Genomic DNA, 21,556 nt, shown 5'->3' with positions numbered 1-21,556 from the left:
TGGTAGAGTTCTTGGCATGTAGTTTAGTGCCCAGTAAATGTGAGCTACTACTATTTACATACTATTTTAGAGTTTAGTGATTTTATATTCATTATCCCATTTGTCCATCAATTCCTTGTGTCCTTGCTTTGCAGGTACTATGTTAACTGCAAATCATGTATATCAGAACTGTGTCCTTGCTGTATCTCAATTTTATAGATGGGGAAACTGAAGCTCAGAAAAGTTTTAAGAAACTCATCAGATATTATATAGGCAGAAGGAGACAGAAGGGAAGTCTAAGAAAAAGATCCAACATTTTTCCGTGCGATGGGAGTTTGATAAGTTTTAAGCATGTGAAAGCTCCTTAAACATACTTTGAGTCAACAGGATTTTGAATGCTCTGAACAAACTTCCAGAGCAGCTTCTGTTGCTGTCAATAATTTAAGCATATACCAGAACGTAAACATATGAAAAACTGTAAATCCCCCTTTAAGGTGATGGGGAAAGTCAAACAATGCATTCTAGTAAACAAAGAATACTTTAGGCATTGTTTTTTAAAAGTATTTTCTAACCAAAAACCACAATTAGATACCACCTCACACTGGTCGGAATGACTAAAATTAACAACACAGGAAAAACAGATGTTGGTGAGGATGTGGAGAAAGGGGAACTCTCCTGCACTGTTAGTGGAAATGCAAACTGGTGCAGCCATTCTGGAAGACAGTAAGGAGGTTCCTCAAAAAGTTAAAAATGGAACCACCCTAAGACCCAGCAATTGCACTATTAAGTATTTAGCCAAAGGATACAACCATAGTGATAAGAAGGGGCACATGCACTCCAATGTTTATAGCAGCAATGTCCACAATAGCCACAGTATAGAAAGAGCCCAGATGTCCATTTACAGATGAATGGATAAAGAAGATGTGATATATATATCACACATCTGTTAACATATATACAATGTTTATAGCAGCAATGTCCACAGTAGCCAAACTATGGAAAGAGCCTAGATGTCCATCACCAGATGAATGGATAAGAAGATGGGGTGTGTGTGTATATGTATGTGTATGTGTGTATATACATATATATATGTATGTACATATGTACATATATATGTATATGTATATATATACATATATACACACATACACACAATGGACTACTACTCAGCCATCAAAAAAAAAGAACTTTTGCCATTTGCAATGATGTGGATGGAACTAGAGGGTATTATGCAAAGCAAAATAAGTCAAAGAAAGACAAATACATGATTCCACTTATATACGGAATTTAAGAAACAAAACAGAGGAACATAGGGGAAGGGGAGGAAAAATAAAATAAGAACAAAAAGGGATACAAACCATGTGAGACTCTTAACTCTAGGAAATAAACCGAGTGTTGCTGGAGGGTAGGTGGGTAGGGGGATGGGGGAACTGGGTGATGGGCATTAAGGAGGACACTTGATGGAATGAGCACTGGGTGTTTTTTTTTTTTTTTAATTTTATTTATTTATTCATGACAGAGACAGAGCGAGAGAGTGAGGGAGACACATAGGCAGAGGGAGAAGCAGGCTCCATGCAAGGAGCCCAACGTGGGACTCGATCTGGGGACTCCGGGATCATGTCCCGAGCCAAAAAGGCAGACACTCAACCTCTGAGCAGTCCAGGCATCCCAGAGCATTGGGTGTTATATGCAACTAATGAATCACTAAATTCTATCTCTGAAACTAATAATACAGTATATGTTAATTAAATTTAATTTTTTAAAAATGTAGAAAAAAGTAAATAAATATTTTTAATGATTGTATTGGATATACCCACATCAAATAAGAAATGAAGCATATTTGAAATTTTTCTACTGAAGCATTGTTTTTAAAAATAAGAATGAAAACAACCTAAATAGTGATATATTAAGCAATTAGGGGTGTTTAAATTATGGCACACGCATACAAGGGAATACTATATAGTCATAAAGGACTGGGAAGACTGAGTTCTTTAGGTCCTGGTATGAAAAAACTGCTAAGATAACGGTGTTAAAGACAAGGTGCAGAACAGTGCATAAGGTACACTAATACTTGGATAAAAATGGGAGGGCAAAAAAGGATAAACACATTTACTAATATATGCACGAAATACTTTAGGAATAATACAAAATTTACAGCATTGCCTACAAAGATTTTGAACCAAATGAATAGATTATATCTAGTTAAAAAAAACAAATAAAACAAAGCAAAATAAAAATTTAAAAATCCAATGTTACCATGCTGTCTAGGAAAATTACTTGAATGTGTAGGAGAGTTAAGACCATATCTTTTAGTTCTTAAATTACCTCCCAGAGAGGGAATTCAACACTAATGAACCATTCATGGATCAAATTGGATAATCAACGCAAAGATATTTGCAAAATCTGTTAGAAAGTTGTATAACTTTGGATGGCAGGAACATAAATGTTTATTATAATACCTTTTTGCTTTTTTTGTATTAGAAATACTTAAAACAGAAAAAAATACAATACCAAAAGTACATGCAACAAAAGAAAAAAATAATGGACTACAGCAAAATTTAAAACATTTCTGCTATAAACAATAGTATTTAGAAAATGAAAGGCCAGTCTGTTAATGTAAGAAAACATTTGAAAATCATAGCTCTCACAAAGGCCTCATATCCAGAATATATAACCCATAAGGGTCTTTATCCAGAACGTACAAAAAATTCTTACAACCCAGTAATAAAACTTAAAAATGGGCAAAGGATTACAACAGACATTTCACCAAGATATACAAATGGACAATAAGCACAAGAAAACACGCTCAATATCCTTAGTCATTGGGAAATGCAAATCTAAACCACAGTGAGATACTACCTCATAATCCCTAAGATGGCTAAATAAAAAATGATAGATCATGTGGGTGGGTGAGGATGTGGAGAACTGGAAACTTCCATATATTGCTGCTGAGAATGTAAAATGGTGGAGCAGCTGATGAAAACTAACTGGTAATTCTTCAAAAAGCTAAAACATACTTGCCATATGATCTAGCAATTCTGCTATTAGGTTTATAACCAAGGGAAATGAAAACATATATCCACACAAAAAAGTGCACAAATATTCATAAAAGCATTATCCACAATAGCCAAAAAACAGAAACAACCCAAATGACCATCAGCTGATGAATGGATAACCAAATGTGGTATAGCCATACAATAAAGCATTAGATAGCTATAAAAAGGTACATGGTAGTGAAACATGCCATAACATAGGTCAAATCTGAAAATATGGTAAGTCAAAGAAGCCAGTTACATAAAAATCACATATTGTAGGATTCCATTTATATGAAATGTCCAGAATGAGTAAAATGATAGAAAACAGATCAGGGTTGTTTAGTGTGGGTAAGGGTAGAGATAGGAAAATTAAGAGTGACTGTTAATGAGTAAGGGATTTCTTTTCAGGGGATGGAAATATTCTAAAATTACTTTATGATGGTTGCACAACTCTTTGTATACACTAAAAACTACTAAATTCTTCACTGGGTTCAATAAACACTTCAATAGTTAAATCATGTAGTATGTGAATTATATCTTGATAAAGCTTTTAAAAAAAGGAATAAAAGAAAAATCGCAATAGTTGAGCAAACATGCTATAAGCAACAGTTCTGCATTCTAGTCTCAGGTACGTTACTGACTTGGTACCTTGTTATCAGGATAGTCATAGCACTTCTGGGCCAGTTTCCTCACTTACAAAATAAAAGAATTAGAGTAGATTCATTTCACAATTCTTTCTAACTCTAAGATCCTATGGTACTATAAAAGTCAGATGAGTATTTGGAGATTGAAAAATTCTTCCACAGCCAAAATATTTAAGGAACAGAAAACTTGTCTTTCTCTTACTTCCATCTGTAATTTTACTGGAGGCAAGTCGAATGACCTCGGTGATCAAAGTTGTCTTTCCCAATCCACCTTTAGAAAAGCCCACAGGAAAGTGATATTCCACAAAGAAGGTGCTAAAAATCAAAACCAAAGAAAAGTGATTAAAACATAAACCAAATAACAAACGTATTTACTGTCTGATCCTACATATGTTTTAAGGCCCTATTTTTAGCACCTTAGGTCCTCAAAGGACCTCTCTCCTCTTTGATGCCTTCACCAATCGTGTCAGACAGAGCTTCCTTGTGCTCCCATAGTTCATTCACTCTATTTATCTATTATTGAGACATAATTAATATATAACATTATATTAGTTTCAGGCATATAACAATAATTTGATATTTGTATAGGTTGGAAAATGATCACCACTGTAGGTCTACAAATTTTCCACAGCACTTTTATTTTTTTATTTATTTTTAATTTTTAAAAAAGATTTTATTTATTTATTCATGAGAGAGGTAGAGACAAAGGCAGAGGGAGAAGCAGGTTCCATGCAGGGAGTCTGATGTGAGACTTGATCCTAGGATCCTGGGATCACAACCTGAGCAAAAGGCAGATGCTTATTAACCAATGAGCCATGCAGGTGCCCCTCCACAGCACTTTTTAAAATAAAACATCTATTTTCGCTCCTATAGCCATTTAAATGTATCTCTCTTTGGCTGACTGTAAAGTATGTAAAAACAGAGTCAGGGTCTCAATTTCCTTTATTCTCACACTTACCTAGTATTGTCCTTGAAACCTACTGAGGAAAAAAAAAAAAGAAAGAAAGAAACCTACTGAGGAATTCAATGCATTTTTGTTGAATGATTCATGTGAAAGTACTTTACAAACCATAAAATGTTATACAATTATTTATTATATTACTATTATCATCACACACTTTTCAGAAATGTCAAATTTAGCTTTTCCCTGTTAGAGACGTACCGCCTTTTTGTTGCTGTCAGCTTAGGTGGTCTCCCAGAAAAGCTTTTTTTGTCAGAGGTCATCTGAGGACTATCTGGAGGAACTCCCATTGTTTCAATGATGATTCTGACTGAATGTGTTCTACCCAAAAGGGCCAACCTATCCACACTTAGTGTCATCACTTGGGCATCTTCTGGAGTTTCTGATATCATCTGTTGTTCAACCAAATTTCTGAAAGAAGTTCATACAGACAGTGAAACAGGTAGCCCAAGACCCAACATGAAACGATCTAGTTTGCACAGGCAAGAAGAGGAAAGGGGAAGGGCAGCAAATATCTTAATTCACAAGTTGTCAAGAACTGAGAAATGACTTTAATCAATAGAATTTTGGTCCTAATTCAGAGTGAAAGAAATTTCAAAAAAATGTAAAAACATTCTTGTAATCTAAAGGTTTATCTCCATACAAGTATAGACACTGATGTTACAGAATTAGATTTTCTACAAGAGCTACAGACAGTACACCTCAGTTATCCACTATTTTAATATAACTACTATCATCACTTTTGTGTATTCCTTTTCATTTGCTTTCTTTATGCATATTTTCTACATAAGTGTAGTACAGCACACATTCAACCTAGAATTCTGCTTTCTCCCTTAACCATTTTATTATATCCATCTTTTCATATTATTACACTTTTAAGAACTTAATACTTAATGAATTATTGTAACTCACTTTACCAATATGATAGTGTTGGGCAAATACAGGTCATTTACTTAGGAGATTTTTTTTTTTTACTTTAGGAGATTTTGTGAAAATAATCTTTGCTTTTGCCTCTAAATAAGCAATCATGGAAAGGCTCACCTATTTTTCTTGCCCGCTGCCCTTTTCTTCAACTTAAGATCATCTGACTCTAGAACCTTAGGAGATTTAGCAAGAACTTTTGACTGGTTCATTTTGTTAGAAGGGACAGTATCATCTTCACTGAAGAAATCACTGATGCTGATATCAGATTTCTATGGGGGGAAGAAACAAAAAAGAGAGGCACTAAAAAAAATTATTTTAGGGAGAGTAGTAATGAATATATTTCTCTAAAAGTAATCAATTCTTCTCTGCACATGTATTGTTCTTTTAAAGAGATAATTGATGCCAAGGAGATAACCTCACATTTTTTTTGGTATATAAAAATAAGCTATAAATTCAGTTCAAAGAAAATAAATAAAAACAGACTCTTCTTCCACATTCTCAACAAAAATAACAATCATTACTTATTTACTACCTACTATGCATCTAGTACCAAAGACAGATTCCAAAGCCTGTATTTCTACCACAGTGTAAGGCAAAATGGTACAATGTCACCTAATTATATGGATGCAAAAACCCCATCTTTTTTCACCACTCCATACTACCAGTGATTTATTTTAATCTTGCAAAGATGAACTGTTTATTATGTCACATAATAATAATCTTATTATTATTTATCTTATTATCTTTATCTTATTAAGATTATCTTAATAATAATCTTATTATTAAGATTTTCTTAATGAGGGAACCAGTTGCTAAGCCTCCTGTAATTAAATTTTACTTGGAGAAAAGACAGCTTAATACAATTGACTCATCAGCCCTTTCTATCACAAAATGCAAAAGAGAGAAAACAGTGATATACTTATTTGGTTCCAAATTAAAAAAATGAACTTGTTAATATAAATGCAGAAACGAATCCAATGTCATTTTAAGTTTATCACCTCCACTTCCCTTTTCTCAGCATCTCAGGGTGTATACTATATTGACCTGTGACAAGGATAACAAATTAATAGTTAAAGAAGTATGATCAAAATGTCCTTTAAGAAAGAAGTATAACTTTTTTCAAGGTGAAATTGCAAAAGCTTTTTGCTCTTAGGTTTTTCTTTATTAAGTGGCAGCTTTTAAAAATGGTTATAGACAAAGCATTCAAAATCTAAATGGGTCCACAGCCCGAAGGAAATTAGAGTAAATATAAACTAGGTGGTTCAAAAGCTAAGGATTTTAGGAACCAAAAACATGGGCTAATAACACTGAATTTCTAAGCTGTGGATGTTATTCAATATTAAAAGAATCAGGTGTGCCTGGGTGGCTCAGTTGGTTAAAGTGTCTGCCTTCAAGTTAGGTCATGATCTCAGGGTCCTGAGAACAAGTCCCTCAAAGGGCTCCCTGCTTAGCGTGGAGCCTGCTTTTCCCTCTCCCTCTGTTGCTCCCCCTGGCTGTGTTCTCTTATTCCCTATCAAATAAATAAATAAAATCTTAAAAAAGAAAAAAAAAAGGAACATCAAACCCTGGGGAAGGACACAAGTATTCTAACTCCTTGATCTTTTCATTACATCATAGTTTATTGGTTCACTCCTTCCCATCAACAAATCTTTTCTAAAATTATTTTGTTCAAACAGCATGGGGATTACTTAGTGCCATTCATACAGTCATTTATTCACTAAGTCCTCATTGAGTATTCAATATCCATCAGGCTTTGTTGTACTGGCAATACAAAGATAATGCAGACATGTTCTTATTCTTAAGGAATTGTATCATACAACATTGCCTGAATGTCCCAGGATCCTGTGGACATTCAGGCAATAAATTCTGCTTGAGGAAGTCTAGGATGTTTACTTCACAGAGGCGATCACTTGAAATTTTTTTTTTTGATCAGTTGATTTAAAAAAAAATAAACTGAGTTTACTAGATGTCTAAAAGCATTTCAACATTCAAAGGAGAAGGATCAGTCTGAGCAAAAAATACACAGATTAAAAAAGAGCTAGAATGTTTGAGGAGTGATGAGACAATCAGTGTACCTGGATGGTAAAGGTCAAATGTGGGAGATGAGGTCAAGACCAGATTCTAATGCCATTCTTTTTTTTTTTCTCTAATGCCATTCTTAAAGCTTATGAGATGATGTGGTCTAGTGGGAAAAACATTAGTTTTTCTCCAGACAGACTAAGGTAAGAATTCTACTTCTGCCACTTAATTATTAGTTATTAACACCTCTATGTGTTTATATCATGTTATGTAAAAGATAATACTATCTCATAGGGCTAGAAAAATAAGTGAAATAATAAATTTAAGACATTTGGCACAGTACTCAAAAATAACAGATAACATGTAAATTTCCTGGCACACCAAAAATGTAATAAATGTAAATTCCCTCTCTTTTTTATCCCACAAGTAATATATATTCGTGATGATTTTTAAAATAGCAAGTCATGAAATCCTAGTAACTCTTAATGTCTTTTAAATTCATCACTTTCTTTCCAATCCCATTGCGGCTACTCTAATACACACGTCCAATAACCCAGCGGCTTCCTATCTGCTTCTAAGTATTCTCCCCTAAATTAGCTCCCTACACCATTGCCAGATTAACATTCCTAAACCACCATTTTGATCATGTCATTTCCTCCTCACCTGATATTCAAAGGCTTTCACAGACTACCTGCCTTATTGATAATGACTTTCTCACATAAATTCTCGTCAATTCAAATTAGATCCTTTGCAGTGCAAAAATTGCTTCTCTAGATCTTTCTATTCCCATTTCATATCCTTTCTCTCTCTCTTTTTTTTGTAGTAAACTCTATATGGAACGTGGAGCTTGAACTCACACCTTGAGATCAAGAGTCACAGGCTCTGCAAACTAAGCCAGCCAGACACCTACTAGGCCTGTCTCCTCATCTGTAAAATGACATATGTAAAATGGACAGCTTTCTGTCTGGCAAACGGTAACAATGCCTGCACCTAATATTAATACTCTTGTTCTCTAATTTCCAAAACTGCAGATTCAAGGACTTACAGGTGCTGTGTAAAATAAGCTCTCCAGGAGACTCTGGTCATACTGAGGATCATTAAAGTCACTGCTATAATACACATCACTCCCAGGAGATGGGGAATCTGGAGGAGAACCTAGCCCATTCCAGTAACGATCTTGGGATAATTCAGCACTGTAGAGGTAAGAAAAAGACAACAGAAGGACATTAAAAGAAGTTTCAGTTGAGCTATATTTTTTAATTGAAACCTTTCTAAAAGTTCTAAACATGAAAGAAGACATGTTAAGCAGAGGACTCACATTAGGCAGAAGACTACCTGATAAATACTTTCATATTATATTTCCCCTCCTCTGGGATGCCAACAGCTAGCATTCAAAAAATACACTACTGCCACTGATTGTGATCTCACTGATTTATTTAACAAACATTTTTATTTTCTGGGCACCTATTATGTGCCAGGCATGGTGTTAGGTCTTGAATGATACAGAAATGGCTAAACTAATTTGCTCTACTCTTACACTGCTTACGGTCTAGCTCCTTGCTAGAAAAGAAGGTAAAGGAAGGTAAAGAAGGTAAAGAATTAACTATAATTCAATGAGTTAAATGCTCATACTGTTTTGTGAAGAATTCATAAATATGCCTATTCCATTAAGCAAAAATTAGTGTATTTAGGGTTAATTACGGCAAGAATAATTTCATGTGTGATACAGAAATAAGTAAAACAGAAACTCTACAAAAAGTTTGAAAATTAATAAGGAATATAAGCATACAAATATGTGAACACTTCATTTTTGTTTCTTCTATAATAACTGGCACTGAATGCACATCTGTAAATGAACTTATTGAATTTTTAGCATGTTATTAATAATAAAAGCAATATTTATTAAATACTTAATATGTACCAGGCACCATGCTAAGCATTTCAGTTATTAATTCTTTCAACTTTGCTTCCCTTTCATGTGAGCTGCTATACTTTCTCCCCCTTCTTTAATTTTTTATTTATTTTTTCTTCTTCTTTAATCTTTTAAAAAAATTTATTTAAGTAATCTCTACACCCAATGTGGGGCTCAAACTCATGATCAAGAATCAGGAGCTCTTTCAACTGAGAGAGCCAGTCCTTAAAGGAGGCTCTTTAATTTCTCAAGAAAATAGCACATAATTACTACTTTCAAATTAGGTCATATTCCTACATTTCTTGGAACAAAAAGATACTCAATAAATGTTCCTTTCCTCACCTTTTTTTAATCTATAGCAGGGTTTCTCAAACTTAGCTCTACTTATATGGTGGGTCAGATAATCCTTGATCATTGGGAGCTATCCTGTGCATTCTGGATCCCTGGACTCTACTCACCAGATACCAGTAGTTCTCCAGTTTTGATAACCCAAAATGTCTCCAGACATTACAAAATGTGCCATAGGGCTGGGAATAGGGGAGAACTGTCCCTCAGCTGAGAGCTACTGATCTACAGAAATCTCTCTCAAAGGTCAGAACAACTCCCTAACTGCTACAACTCAAATAACAGCTTCCCAATCCACATAGCTTCTCTGTAGTTCCTGAGCACTGTTCCTTTTTGAAGCTCTACCTCTTGGTATTTTACTTAACAATCATTTGCTATTTATGGTTCCTCCTCACTCAGTTACTTCTTTTTTCCCTCACTGCACAACCCTTAAAGTTATGATCTCTTGAGTATGCAGTCTTCCTCTTTTAATATTTGTTTTTTTCAATGAACACTTCTTTGAACTTATTCTACTGTCTATGACACATTAAAGGGCCATGTTGAATAAAAGTGGTGAGAACAGGCATCTTTTGTTTCTGATCTTATAGGAAAAGATTTCAGCATTCATCAGTAATTTTGATGTTTGTTATGGGCTTGTCATTTATGGCCTTTGTTATGTTGAGGTATACTACTTCTTTTTATTTTTTTTAAATATTTTATTTTTTTATTCTGGGGTGGGGGGAGGGGTTAGGAGCAAACTCCACATTGAGCATGGAGCCCAAAGTGGGGCTAAATCTCAGGACCCTGAGATCATGACTTGAGCCCAAACCAAGAGTCAGATGCTTAACTGACTGAGCCACCTAGACAGCACCTGAGGTACATTGCTTCTATACTCAGTCTGTTGAAAGGTTTTATCATGAATGGGTATTGAATTTTGTCTAATGCTTTTTCTGCATTTATTGAAATGTTTATATGATTTTTATCCTTCATTTTGTTAATTGGCATATCATATTAATTGATATGTGGATGTTGAACCATTCCTACATCCCATAACTTTTGGTATACTGTATTTCCAGTTTCCTTTGTCTCAAGTTACTTTGATTTTCCTTGTGATTTCTTCTTTGACCCACTAGTTGCTCAGGAACATGTTTAATTTCTACATAATTATAATTTTCTAGTTTTTATAATTGATTTTAAATTTCATATTACTGTGATCAGAAAAAAAAAATCCCTATTTTAATCTCCCTGAATTTTTAATTTCGTATTACTGTGATCAGAAAAAAATGCCTAGTTTAATCTCCCTGAATGTATTAAGAACTGTTTTATGGCCCTGTATATGATCTATCACAGAGAATGTTCCTTGTGTGCTTGAGAAAAATATGTATTTTGCTGCTATTAGATGGAAAGTTATATATATATATTAGGTCCATCTGGTTTGTGTCATTTAAGTCCAGTATTTCCTTAGTGATTTTCTATCTAGATGACCTACCCATTGTGGAATGTGGGACATTAAAATTCCCTATTATCGTATTGCTATTATTTCTCCATTCAGATGTACTAACATTTGCTTTATGTATTTAGGTGCTTCTATGTGGGTGCATAAATATTTACGGTTGTTTTATACTCTTGATGAATTGACCAACTATCATTACATCATGACATTCTTTACCTCTTGTTATAGTCTTTGCCTTAAAGTCTATTTGTCTAATATAAGAATAGCTACTTCAAACTCTCTTTTGGTTTCCACGTGCATGGAATATCTTTCTCCATCCCTTCACTTGGAGCCTATAAGTCCTTAAAGTTGAAATGAGTCTCCTGTAGGCAGCATATAGCTGGGTCTTATATTTTATCCATTCAGCTACGCTCTGTCTTTTGGTTGGAGACTTTAGTTCACCTACATTTCAAGCAATTATTGATAGGCATGAACTTACTACTACCATTTTGTTAACGCCTTCCTAGTTGGTTTGTACTTCCTCTCTTGCTCTTTTTGTGATTTGATGATTCACTATAGTGGCATGTTTCAATTTCTTTGTATTTTATATATTTACTATAAGCTTTTGCTCTATGGTTACCACGGAGCTTACATAGAACATATTTATAACAGTTTATTTTAGAAGGATAACCTAAAACACATATAAAAGCCAGCCCACTTCATTTTTAATTTTTGGTGTCACAGTTTGTACCTTTCTACTGTGTATCTATTAACAAATTATTATAGTATTATTTATTTTTAATACTTTGTCTTTTAACCTTCAGGCTAGATTTATAAGTGAATTACCCACCACCATTGTAATATTACAGTATTCTCAATTTAAGTATATATTTACCTTCAGCAATGAGTTTTAGAATTTTGTATGTTTTCTTGTTACTACTTAGTATCCTTTCGTTTCAGCTTGAAGAATTTTCTTTAATGTTTTTTGTAAGGCTGGTCAAATGGTAATTAAGTCCTTCAGCTTTTGTCTGGAAAATTCTTTATCTTCCCTTCAATTCTGAAGAACAACTAGAATAGAATATTCTTGGTTGGCAGTTTTTTCTTTCAGCACTTTTTGAATATATCCCATTGCCTTCTCATCAGCAGGGTTTTGTTTTGTTTTTTAAGATTTATTTGAGAGACGTAGGGGAGGGGCAGAGGGAGAGAGAATCTCAAGCAGACTTCCTGCTGAGTGTGGAGCCTGACACAGGGCTTGATCTCATGACCCCAAGATCATGACCTGAGGTGAAATCACGAGTTGGACACTTAACCAAATGAGACTCCCAGGTGCCCCTGGTCTGCAGGGTTTTTGCTGAAAAATCTGAAAGTCAAATGGGGAGTCCTGTGTCAGTAGCAAGTTGCCTTTCTCTATTTTTAAGATTCTCTCCTTGTAACTTTTGACAATTTAATTATATTGTATCTTAGTATGGGTCTTTTTTTTTGTTTTAATTTTATTTATTTATTCATGAGAGACACACACACACAGAGGCAGAGACATAGGCCGAGAGAGGAGGTGGCTCCATGCAGGGAGTCCAATGTAGGGCTTGATGCCGGGACTCTAGGATCATGCCCTGGGCTGAAGGCAGGTGCTCAACCACTGAGCCACCCAGGTATCCCAGTAGGGATCTCCTTTGATTCATCTAACTTAGAACTCTCTGGGATCCCTGGTTAGGGAAATTTTCAGCCATTTTTTTCCTTGAATATTTCTGCCCTTTTCTCTCTCTCTCCTTCTTCTGGGATCCCAATAACATGTATATTGGTTTCCCGGTTTCTCTTAAGTCCTTTACAATTTCTAAACTACTTTTCATTCTTTTTTTTTTTTTTTTTCATCTCTGACTGAATTCCACCACCTTGTCTTTGAGTTTGTTGATTCTTTGTTTCCTTGATCTAGTCTGCTGTTGAACCCCTCTTGATTTTTTTTTCAGTCAGTTATTGTGTTCTTCAGCCCTATGATTAGTCTGATACTTGAAAATTTTTTCTGTCTCCTTGTTGAAATCCTCACTTGGTTCATGCAACTGTTCTCCTAACCTCAGTGAATATCTTTAGGACTGTTATTTTTAATTCTCTCTCAGGTAACTCAGTTATCTCTGCTTTATTAAGATCTGTTTATCTTAATTCTGTCCTTTTGTTTTGAACATATTCTTTTGTTTCTTCATTTTCCTGGACTTTCTCTGTTGAATTCTGCATATTATACAGAACAGTCACCTATCTCAGTTCTGTCATAATGTCCTGACAGATAGTCTTGACCTGTCTCTATTCTTGACAGTAGGAGATGAACCTCATCAATTAGTTTGTTTCCTAAGCTCCTACTTGCCTCATAAACTTTTCTGATTGTCCAAGCCTCCACCTTTGTTCTTAGTAGCCCCCAGTAGTTGAGAGTACGCTAAGACTCACCTGTGTCCCAAACAGGAGGATCATGGTCAGTTCCTAGATGCAGGCTGATTGGAAGCTGAACCCTCAAGTAGCAGCTGGTAAAGTATGTACCTGCCTTTCAGAACTAAATGTTTTTGGAGCTTATATCTCTTGTAGGAATCTTAAAAGTTGAGGCACTGAATAGGGGGTCCATATCCTTCACTCTTCAGGAGGTCCCCTCCTATGTTGGAGATAGAGATTATGGCGATAGTTTGTATCAGCTTTTCCTACCTGTTTTGATATTTTCCCATTCATACAATGTGCAGGAGTTGCTCAGTCCTATCTCTTTCAGAGGGAACTGCTCTGTGTGTAGCTTTATATTCAGTGTGTCCATGGAAGAAGGGAGTTCAGAAGCCTCCTGTGTTGTCATTTTGGTCAACTCTCTGGAGTATCTGATATCATTCTAATCCTGATACTGTTTACATGACCTTTCTTTTTTGCTTTTTGGAAGCATTTATGACTGACTCTTTTTACTCAGCATTTTCAAAATTCATGATTGTATATTTTGATGTGTCTTTTTTTGGACCTTGTGCTGGATTTTCGATCTTATTTTTTTAAAAAAAGTTTCATTTACACATAATTCATATAACATACAATTTACTCATTTAAAGTGAGCTATTCAGGGGGGCACCTGGATGGCTCAGTTAGTTAAGCACCTGCCTTTGGCTCAGTCATGATTCCAGGAACTGAGCCCTGTGTTGGGCTTCCTGCTTGGTAAGGAGCCTGCTTCTCCCTCTCCTTCCTGCTTGTGCTCGCTCTCTCATATAAATAAAGTCCTTTTAAAAAAAAAAAAAAAGATTTTATTTATTTATTCATGAGAGACACACAGAGAGAGGCAGAGACATAGGCAGAGGTAGAAGCAGGATCCATGCAGGGAGCCCAACATGGGACTCGATCCTGGGTCTCCAGGATCACACCCCGGGCTGCAGCCAGCGCTAAACCGATGCGCCACCGGGGCTGCCCAGAATTGTTTCTTAATTTCGTTTTTGGATTGTTCATTACAAGTATATAGAAATACAATTGATTTTGTGTATTGATTTTATATCCTGCAATCCTTTGGAATTTATTAGTTACAATATCTTTTAGTAGATTCTTTAGGATTTTCTACATAACAGATCATGTCATCTGTTAATAGAGATAATTGTACTTGTTCCTTTCCAATTTGGATCCCTTTTATTTTTTTCCTTCCTAATTACAGACCACATAGGTTACATGAGATATAATAAGACCCTGAATTAACTTGTGTCTGTTTACTTATTTATTTTTTTTTAATTTTTATTTATTTATGATAGTCACACAGAGAGAGAGAGAGGCAGAGACACAGGCAGAGGGAGAAGCAGGCTCCATGCACCGGAAGCCCGACATGGGACTCGATCCTGGGTCTCCAGGATCGCGCCCTGGGCCAAAGGCAGGCGCCAAACCGCTGCGCCACCCAGGGATCCCTTGTGTCTGTTTAAAATCTGAGGTTTTGGGGCACCTGGGTAGCTCAATGGTTGAGCATCTGCCTTTGACTCAGGTCGTGATCCTGGTGTCTTAGGATCGAGTCCCGCATTGGGCTCCCTGCAGGGAGCCTGCTTCTCCCTGTGCCTATGTCTCTGCCTCTCTCATGAATAAATAAATAAAATCTTAAATAAATAAAATTTGAGGTTAAAAAAATTATTTACTTATTTATTTTAGAGAGAGAGAATGAGGTAGGGGCAGGAGTAGAGGGATAGAGAAAATCTCAAGCAGACTCCCTGCTGAGCATGGGACCTGACCCACGGCTTGATTTCACTACCCTGAGATCACAAACTGAGCCAAAAGCAAGAATTGGATACTGTTGGGCACTTAATCAATTAAAACATCCAGGAGCCCCTAAAATCTGAGTCTTAAAAATTATACCCTAACAATGGTGTTGGGGATAGAGCTGAGAGATAAGAATGGAAAGGGGAGTTGGGGACCATTCTGTAACTGAAGCTAAGAATAAAAGGCTAAAGACTAGATTTTTACTTAGTAGGTAATAAATAGTGATTTTTATTTAGTATGCAATGAGTAACCTAGGGAATGACTTGGTCACTCCAAGGAAGTGTTGTTCCAGAAGATAAATCCGTTAACAGGGGCACCTGTGTGGTTGTAATATCTGCCTTTGGCTCAGGTCGTGATCCCGAGGTGCTGGGATTGAGTCCTGCATTGGGCTTCCCACAGGGAGCCTGCCTCTCCCCCATGTCTGCCTATGTCTCTGCCTCTCTCTCTGTGTCTCTCCTAAATAAATAAATAAAATCTTTAAAAAAATCTGTTAACATATATACAATGAATTGAAGTTAAGAATTTAAAAGGAAGATAGTTAAAAGTCCTTACCTGCCTAATAGCAGCTGAATGGCTCTGGCATCATCTTTTGTGTCACGTTTCCAAAATGTATTCTCAGTCGGAGGGAGGAGGTGATCTTCTATTTGGTCTTTAAACGGATTCCTAGATAAGGTTTTGATTCTGTGGTGTGGAAAAGTACTTTCTGAGCGGCTAACAGACAGGAAAAATCTATATCAGAATTAACTGAGCTAAGAGATAGTACATGGAGATAGTTCAACATGGAACATTTAACATCCTTTAGACTTAACTACCTTAAATATATATAAAACTTCACAATTTACAAAGCCATTTTCTACCTCAGAATCTAATTTCATTTCTATAAGAGAGGGAGGAGAGAATATCCCCATTATAATTAATATAAGCATGGCAGTTCATAGGGAGCAAAGAATTTAGCCATTTACACATTAACGAGTACCAGTAATAGGTCCAGATTTTGACAATCTTAACTCCTAGTTTAGGCTTCCTTTCCACCACATTAAGAATTATTTGCTGAACATTTCTAAGATTATTTAGTCTATACCTTAATAAAAAATATACATTAACAACAATTAAGAAATGAACTGCCAGGAATCATGTTTATCCTGTAACTTACTGTGTTGAGGCTCTAAGAAAATCTTCCTTCATGGGAGGATGAACTTCATCCAACAACATGCTAGTATCTGGGCTTGATTTCATTGCAGAAATCACCATGGCATTACGTAGTTTATTGCCTTGTTCTAACAGAGCTGAAGGAGGCAAAAGCAGAACATGGAAAATCTAAACTCCAACAGCAACACTTGCAATATTCAGCACCTTTCTTTCAATTACAGGACTTAAAATAGTATATTATAATGGCTTTCCTGTCTGCTTTTCCCACTAGCTTAAGAATTTTTTGAGGACACTCGCTTTGCAATAAATGTTTACTGAGCTTCTATGATGGGACTATTTTAAATGCTGGCATTACAGCAGTGAATGAAGTCTATTCTGGAGGGAAGTCCGTTTCTCCAGAGTTATACGATGGGAGCTGTTACATGAATGCACTAACTCTTCCAACAGGTTTTTATACATAATAAAGTTAATAACGTCTATATACTATTTTTGTATCCAGATACCTTACTGAAATCTCTTATTATGTGTCACTACCATCCAAAAAACACTAACAACTATACCAGCTAAACTTTTAGAAGCCGTAGTGATAATCTATTGCAATTTTATACTTTTACGAAGAATGCCAAAAAATTTCCATGACTTGTCTAAGATCATACAGCAGGTTAATAGAAAAGTCAGGATGAAGTCTTCAGACTTTCTGGTAAGTAAAATTTATCCAATCCATAAGTAAAAATAACAATAATACAGCAATAATAATTTATTGAACTCTTAAGCACATGCTGGGTACTACTCTATGTATATTATACATATTCACTCATTTAATCCTCCTAACAATTCTGAGATGAGTACTATTTCCTTCATCTTCCAGATGACAAAAATTGAGGCACAGAGGATAAGTAACTTGTCCAAGTTATACACTCTACATAACCAGAATGATTTCACAGCCTATCATTTTATTTATTATTATTTTTTAAAGATTTTATTTATTTATTCATGAGAGACACAGAGGGAGAAGCAGGCTCCCTGTGGGGAGCCCGATGTGGGACTTGATCCCAGGACCCGAGGATCATGACCTGAGCTGAAGGCAGATGCTCAACCACTGAGCCACCCAGGCGTCCCTATTTTTTCTTATTTTAAAGACTTTCTTTTTTTAAAGGCTTTCTTTTTTCTTCACACCCAGTGTGGGGCTCAAACTTACAACTCTGAGATAAAGAGTTGCATGCTCCACCAACTGTGCTGGCCAGGCGCCCCACATTCTATGATTTTAATCACTATATGATACATGACCCCACTTTAGTTCTTAGCTATCTTTTTTAAAACCTTAGGGCCAGTGGCATTATTCCAAGGAACAATGGGAAGTACCATGTTTTTCTTGAGGTTCCAGAATTGCTTTGGAGGTAACTGAGACTAGACACCAAGGGCCTGTCTCAGTCTAGAGTTTTATAGCTCCTGAAAAAAAAGAAGATACAGGGGTACCTATGGGGTGGCTCAGTCGGTTGGATGTCTGATTCTTGGTTTTGGTTCAGGTCATGATCTTGGGGTCATGGGATGTAGCCCCACCTGGGGCTCCTTGTTGGGCATGGAGCCTGCTTTGGGTTCTCTCTCTGCTCTCCCACCCTTCACCCTCCTGCCCTGCACATATATGCACATGTGTACTCTCTCCCTCCTGAAAAAAAGAAAAGGAAGAGGAGGAGGAGGAGGAAAAAGAAGAAGAAGAGGAGGAGGAAACAATGGTGGTCAGGCCAAGAAAAAAAGAAGCCAAGATCCATAAACATCTAACATTTGTCTGTATAAGGAATTGAAAATATAGCTTACAAGGTAAAAAACAAAACAAATAAAACCCAAAATATCATATGTACAGTGAAAATACGATTAAACTAAAAGAAAATAAAGATCAACTACTCAGAATTCTAAGATAGTTCTCCCTAAGATTCTCAACTCTGGTGTACACATATCTTTTCTCTGATTCAAACATTCATCTAAATGTACTGCTATAAAGGGATTTTACAGATGTAGTTTTACAGTTCCAAATCAGTCAACTTTAAGATAGGGAGATCATTTTAGTTGCCCAAACCTTTTAAAAGCAGAGTTTTCCTCTGGCTATTTGCAGGTTATGACATTATAGATTTAAAACATGAGAAAGATTTTATGTATCATCGTTATATATATATATATATTTTTGAAATTGTTTTTCACTTAACAACATACATTAACCTTTTCTATGCAAATAATGGTTGCACAATATTCGTTCAGAATTCATTATATATTTTTTAAAGATTTTATTCATTTATTTGACAGAGAGGGAGCACAAGTAAGGGAAATAGCAGCAGGAGAGGAAGAAGCAGACTCCTTGCCAAGCAGGGAGCCCAATGCAGAGCTTGATCCTGGGACACTAGGATCACGACCCAAGCCAAAGGCAGATACTTAAGCAACTGAGCTGCCCAGGCACCCATACTTTGTTGTTGTTGTTTTTAATCTCTTTGAGATTCAACCAAAAAATGACTGTCTTGTTTATTCAATGAGAAAGAGTAAGGAAACCATGGTCTTTCTGGCATTGGAAATTTGGCTAAAGATTACTATGTGACCGGAAACCCTTTTTTGAGTTTCTAGTTGGCCCTTTGCTTTACTCAATATAGTTTAAAGTTCTTGAATGAGATGGGCACACTCAAATGCTTTTTTAATAAAGTGTTGATGATAAACTTTATTCAACACTTAAAGCAGTGTTGATAATAAACTTCATTTGATTTCAAGGCCTTGTAGAAAAACAGTTTTTCTACCGATGCCCAAAATGTTTTTGGAGAGATAATATCCTTGGTACTTTATGATCTAACTAACCATACCCAACTGTTTTTAATTCCTTGAATACAATACTTCCTTTGTGTTATCAAAGCTCTGGGTATTTAATTCCATCAAACAATTTATCACTCAGTATTATAATTGTCTATTTCATCCAGTGAACTTTAAAACCAGAGATTGGTTTTTGTTCGTTTTTCTATCCTCAGTGTTTCATATAGTGCCTAGGATATACTCAGCATTTGATAAAATGTTCTAATATTTCTACTGGGGTTTATATCATATATAATTGTGTAGTGTCTGTTTTAGAGTCAGTTTCCTTTATTAGATTTAATTCCTTAAGGTCAAATACTGTGTCTTATTTATCACTGCAACCCCAATACTCAAAACAATGACTGACCTAAATAGTCACTCAAAAGACATTTGTTGAATTAAATTGAGCTTAGAGTTATGTTCCTGTTAAACAAAAATTCCTCCAGGAATGGTAATATTTTAAAAGTGATTTAATAAGTCATTTACATTTAAGTGGTAATAAGTACTTAAGATACTTTCTGAAAGCAGATTTTAAAAAGAAAATAAACATTGAGGAAAACAAGTAGGACAAGTCTGAGCACAGGTGGTTGCTCCTTGGCCTCCCAGTGGTTTGACTGTTTAAACAGCCATTCTTAGAAAAGCTTTTCTAAAATCTGAGGCATGGTAACCAAAAAAAAACCTATCTGATCTCCCCTTCTCAAGGGGAAGCTGGTACCTACCTCTAAGAGCTGTCATGGCACCAGATTGCACATCAACTCAAAAATCATTCCCTGAACACAAAAGAAGGCACCTAGGTGAGTTCAGGATAAATGTTTTCCTTGTTTATTTCCTACAAGCCAGGGGCACAGACCCTGCTAAACACAGGGAGACGTACAGCTTCTGGTTTTCGTTCTAACTCTTTGCTATCTATTCTAAACCCAACTCTCATAAACAAGATGTGTAGTTCATGTTTCGTAAATACTAGGTGGTTGACCAATTCAGCTCTGTATCTCTTTTCTGGTGTCATGTCCGTACAATGAAGACCAGAAAGATAATTATATTTATGTATTTGTTAAGATTTCTCTCATAATCTCAGCTCTAGACCTTCTTACTTAATCTTAGTCCTCCAGAATCTTGTGTTTGGAAGAGGCCTTAAAAGATCCTATTTGTCCATCTGATGATTCAATACAATCTGTAAAAGTCCCATTAGATGGTTAGCTAGGCTCATGTTTTCCAGTAATAGAGAATTCACTACTTCTTGAAGTTGTCCTTTCCTATTCTGCAGAGGTCATATTATTAACTCAGTTGTTTCATCTGTAAACCAACTGATCCTCATAACTCTCATGGAAGAGGTTGCATATTGGCAGCCCATAGGTTTTACTGTTCATATTTTGTTTGGCTTCACTAGTTGGCTAGCAAAGTCTTGATTTAAGGAAAAAAGGGAAAAAAGGAAGGCCTAGGTAAACAATGAACCTACAATAGGATAAACAGAGGAACTTACCTTAGAATCTAAAGACAATAATGAACTGGAGCTGAAGATCAGGTTCCCCCTTTGATAGGACAGTAGCTCCCTAATTCTGAGCCTGTGTTTTCATTTTTAAATGCATTTAACAACCCATAGTTCACTTGTTTTGTTTTGTTTTTAACTACATTTATTTTTTTATTGGTGTTAATTTACCAACATACAGAATAACACCCAGTGCTCATCCCGTCAAGTGCCCCCCTCAGTGCTCGTCACCCATTCACCCCCACCCCCCGCCCTCCTCCCCTTCCACCACCCCTAGTTCGTTTCCCAGAGTTAGGAGTCTTTATGTTCTGTCTCCCTTTCTGATATTTCCCACACATTTCTTCTCCCTTCCCTTATATTCCCTTTCACTATTATTTATATTCCCCAAATGAATGAGAACATATAATGTTTGTCCTTCTCCGATTCACTTACTTCACTCAGCATAATACCCTCCAGTTCCATCCACATTGAAGCAAATGGTGGGTATTTGTCGTTTCTAATGGCTGAGTAATATTCTGTTGTATACATAAACCACATCTTCTTTATCCATTCATCTTTCGATGGACACCGAGGCTCCTTCCACAGTTTGGCTATTGTGGACATTGCTGCTAGAAACATCGGGGTGCAGC

General features: G+C 35.9%; 1 protein-coding gene across 19 annotated transcripts in view; it reads right to left on the bottom strand.

Annotated features, from left to right (window-relative positions):
- Positions 1-21,556, bottom strand: part of C2CD3 (C2 domain containing 3 centriole elongation regulator) — a 151,022-nt gene that overhangs the window by 98,084 nt on the left and 31,382 nt on the right. For 16 of the 19 annotated variants that reach the window (XR_005375650.1, XR_005375653.1, XR_005375651.1 and 13 more), the window contains exons 6-11: positions 16,620-16,752; positions 16,019-16,177; positions 8,608-8,755; positions 5,661-5,812; positions 4,821-5,030; positions 3,861-3,973 (exon numbers count right to left, since the gene is read on the bottom strand). Coding sequence is in view for 12 of the 19 variants with exons in the window: in XM_038568660.1 (XP_038424588.1) it covers positions 3,861-3,973; positions 4,821-5,030; positions 5,661-5,812; positions 8,608-8,755; positions 16,019-16,177; positions 16,620-16,752 (915 nt within the window). In the remaining 7 variants the exon portion in view is untranslated. The remainder of the gene's footprint in view (positions 1-3,860; positions 3,974-4,820; positions 5,031-5,660; positions 5,813-8,607; positions 8,756-16,018; positions 16,178-16,619; positions 16,753-21,556) is intronic. The other 3 variants (XR_005375655.1, XR_005375656.1, XM_038568661.1) reach the window with 1 other exon arrangement.

The sequence above is a fragment of the Canis lupus genome, chromosome 21 (assembly GCF_011100685.1).
Source record: "Canis lupus familiaris isolate Mischka breed German Shepherd chromosome 21, alternate assembly UU_Cfam_GSD_1.0, whole genome shotgun sequence".
NCBI lineage: Eukaryota > Metazoa > Chordata > Mammalia > Carnivora > Canidae > Canis > Canis lupus.
The sequence above is the reverse complement of the archived record's forward strand: the minus strand, read 5'-3'. Positions and strand labels throughout refer to the sequence as shown.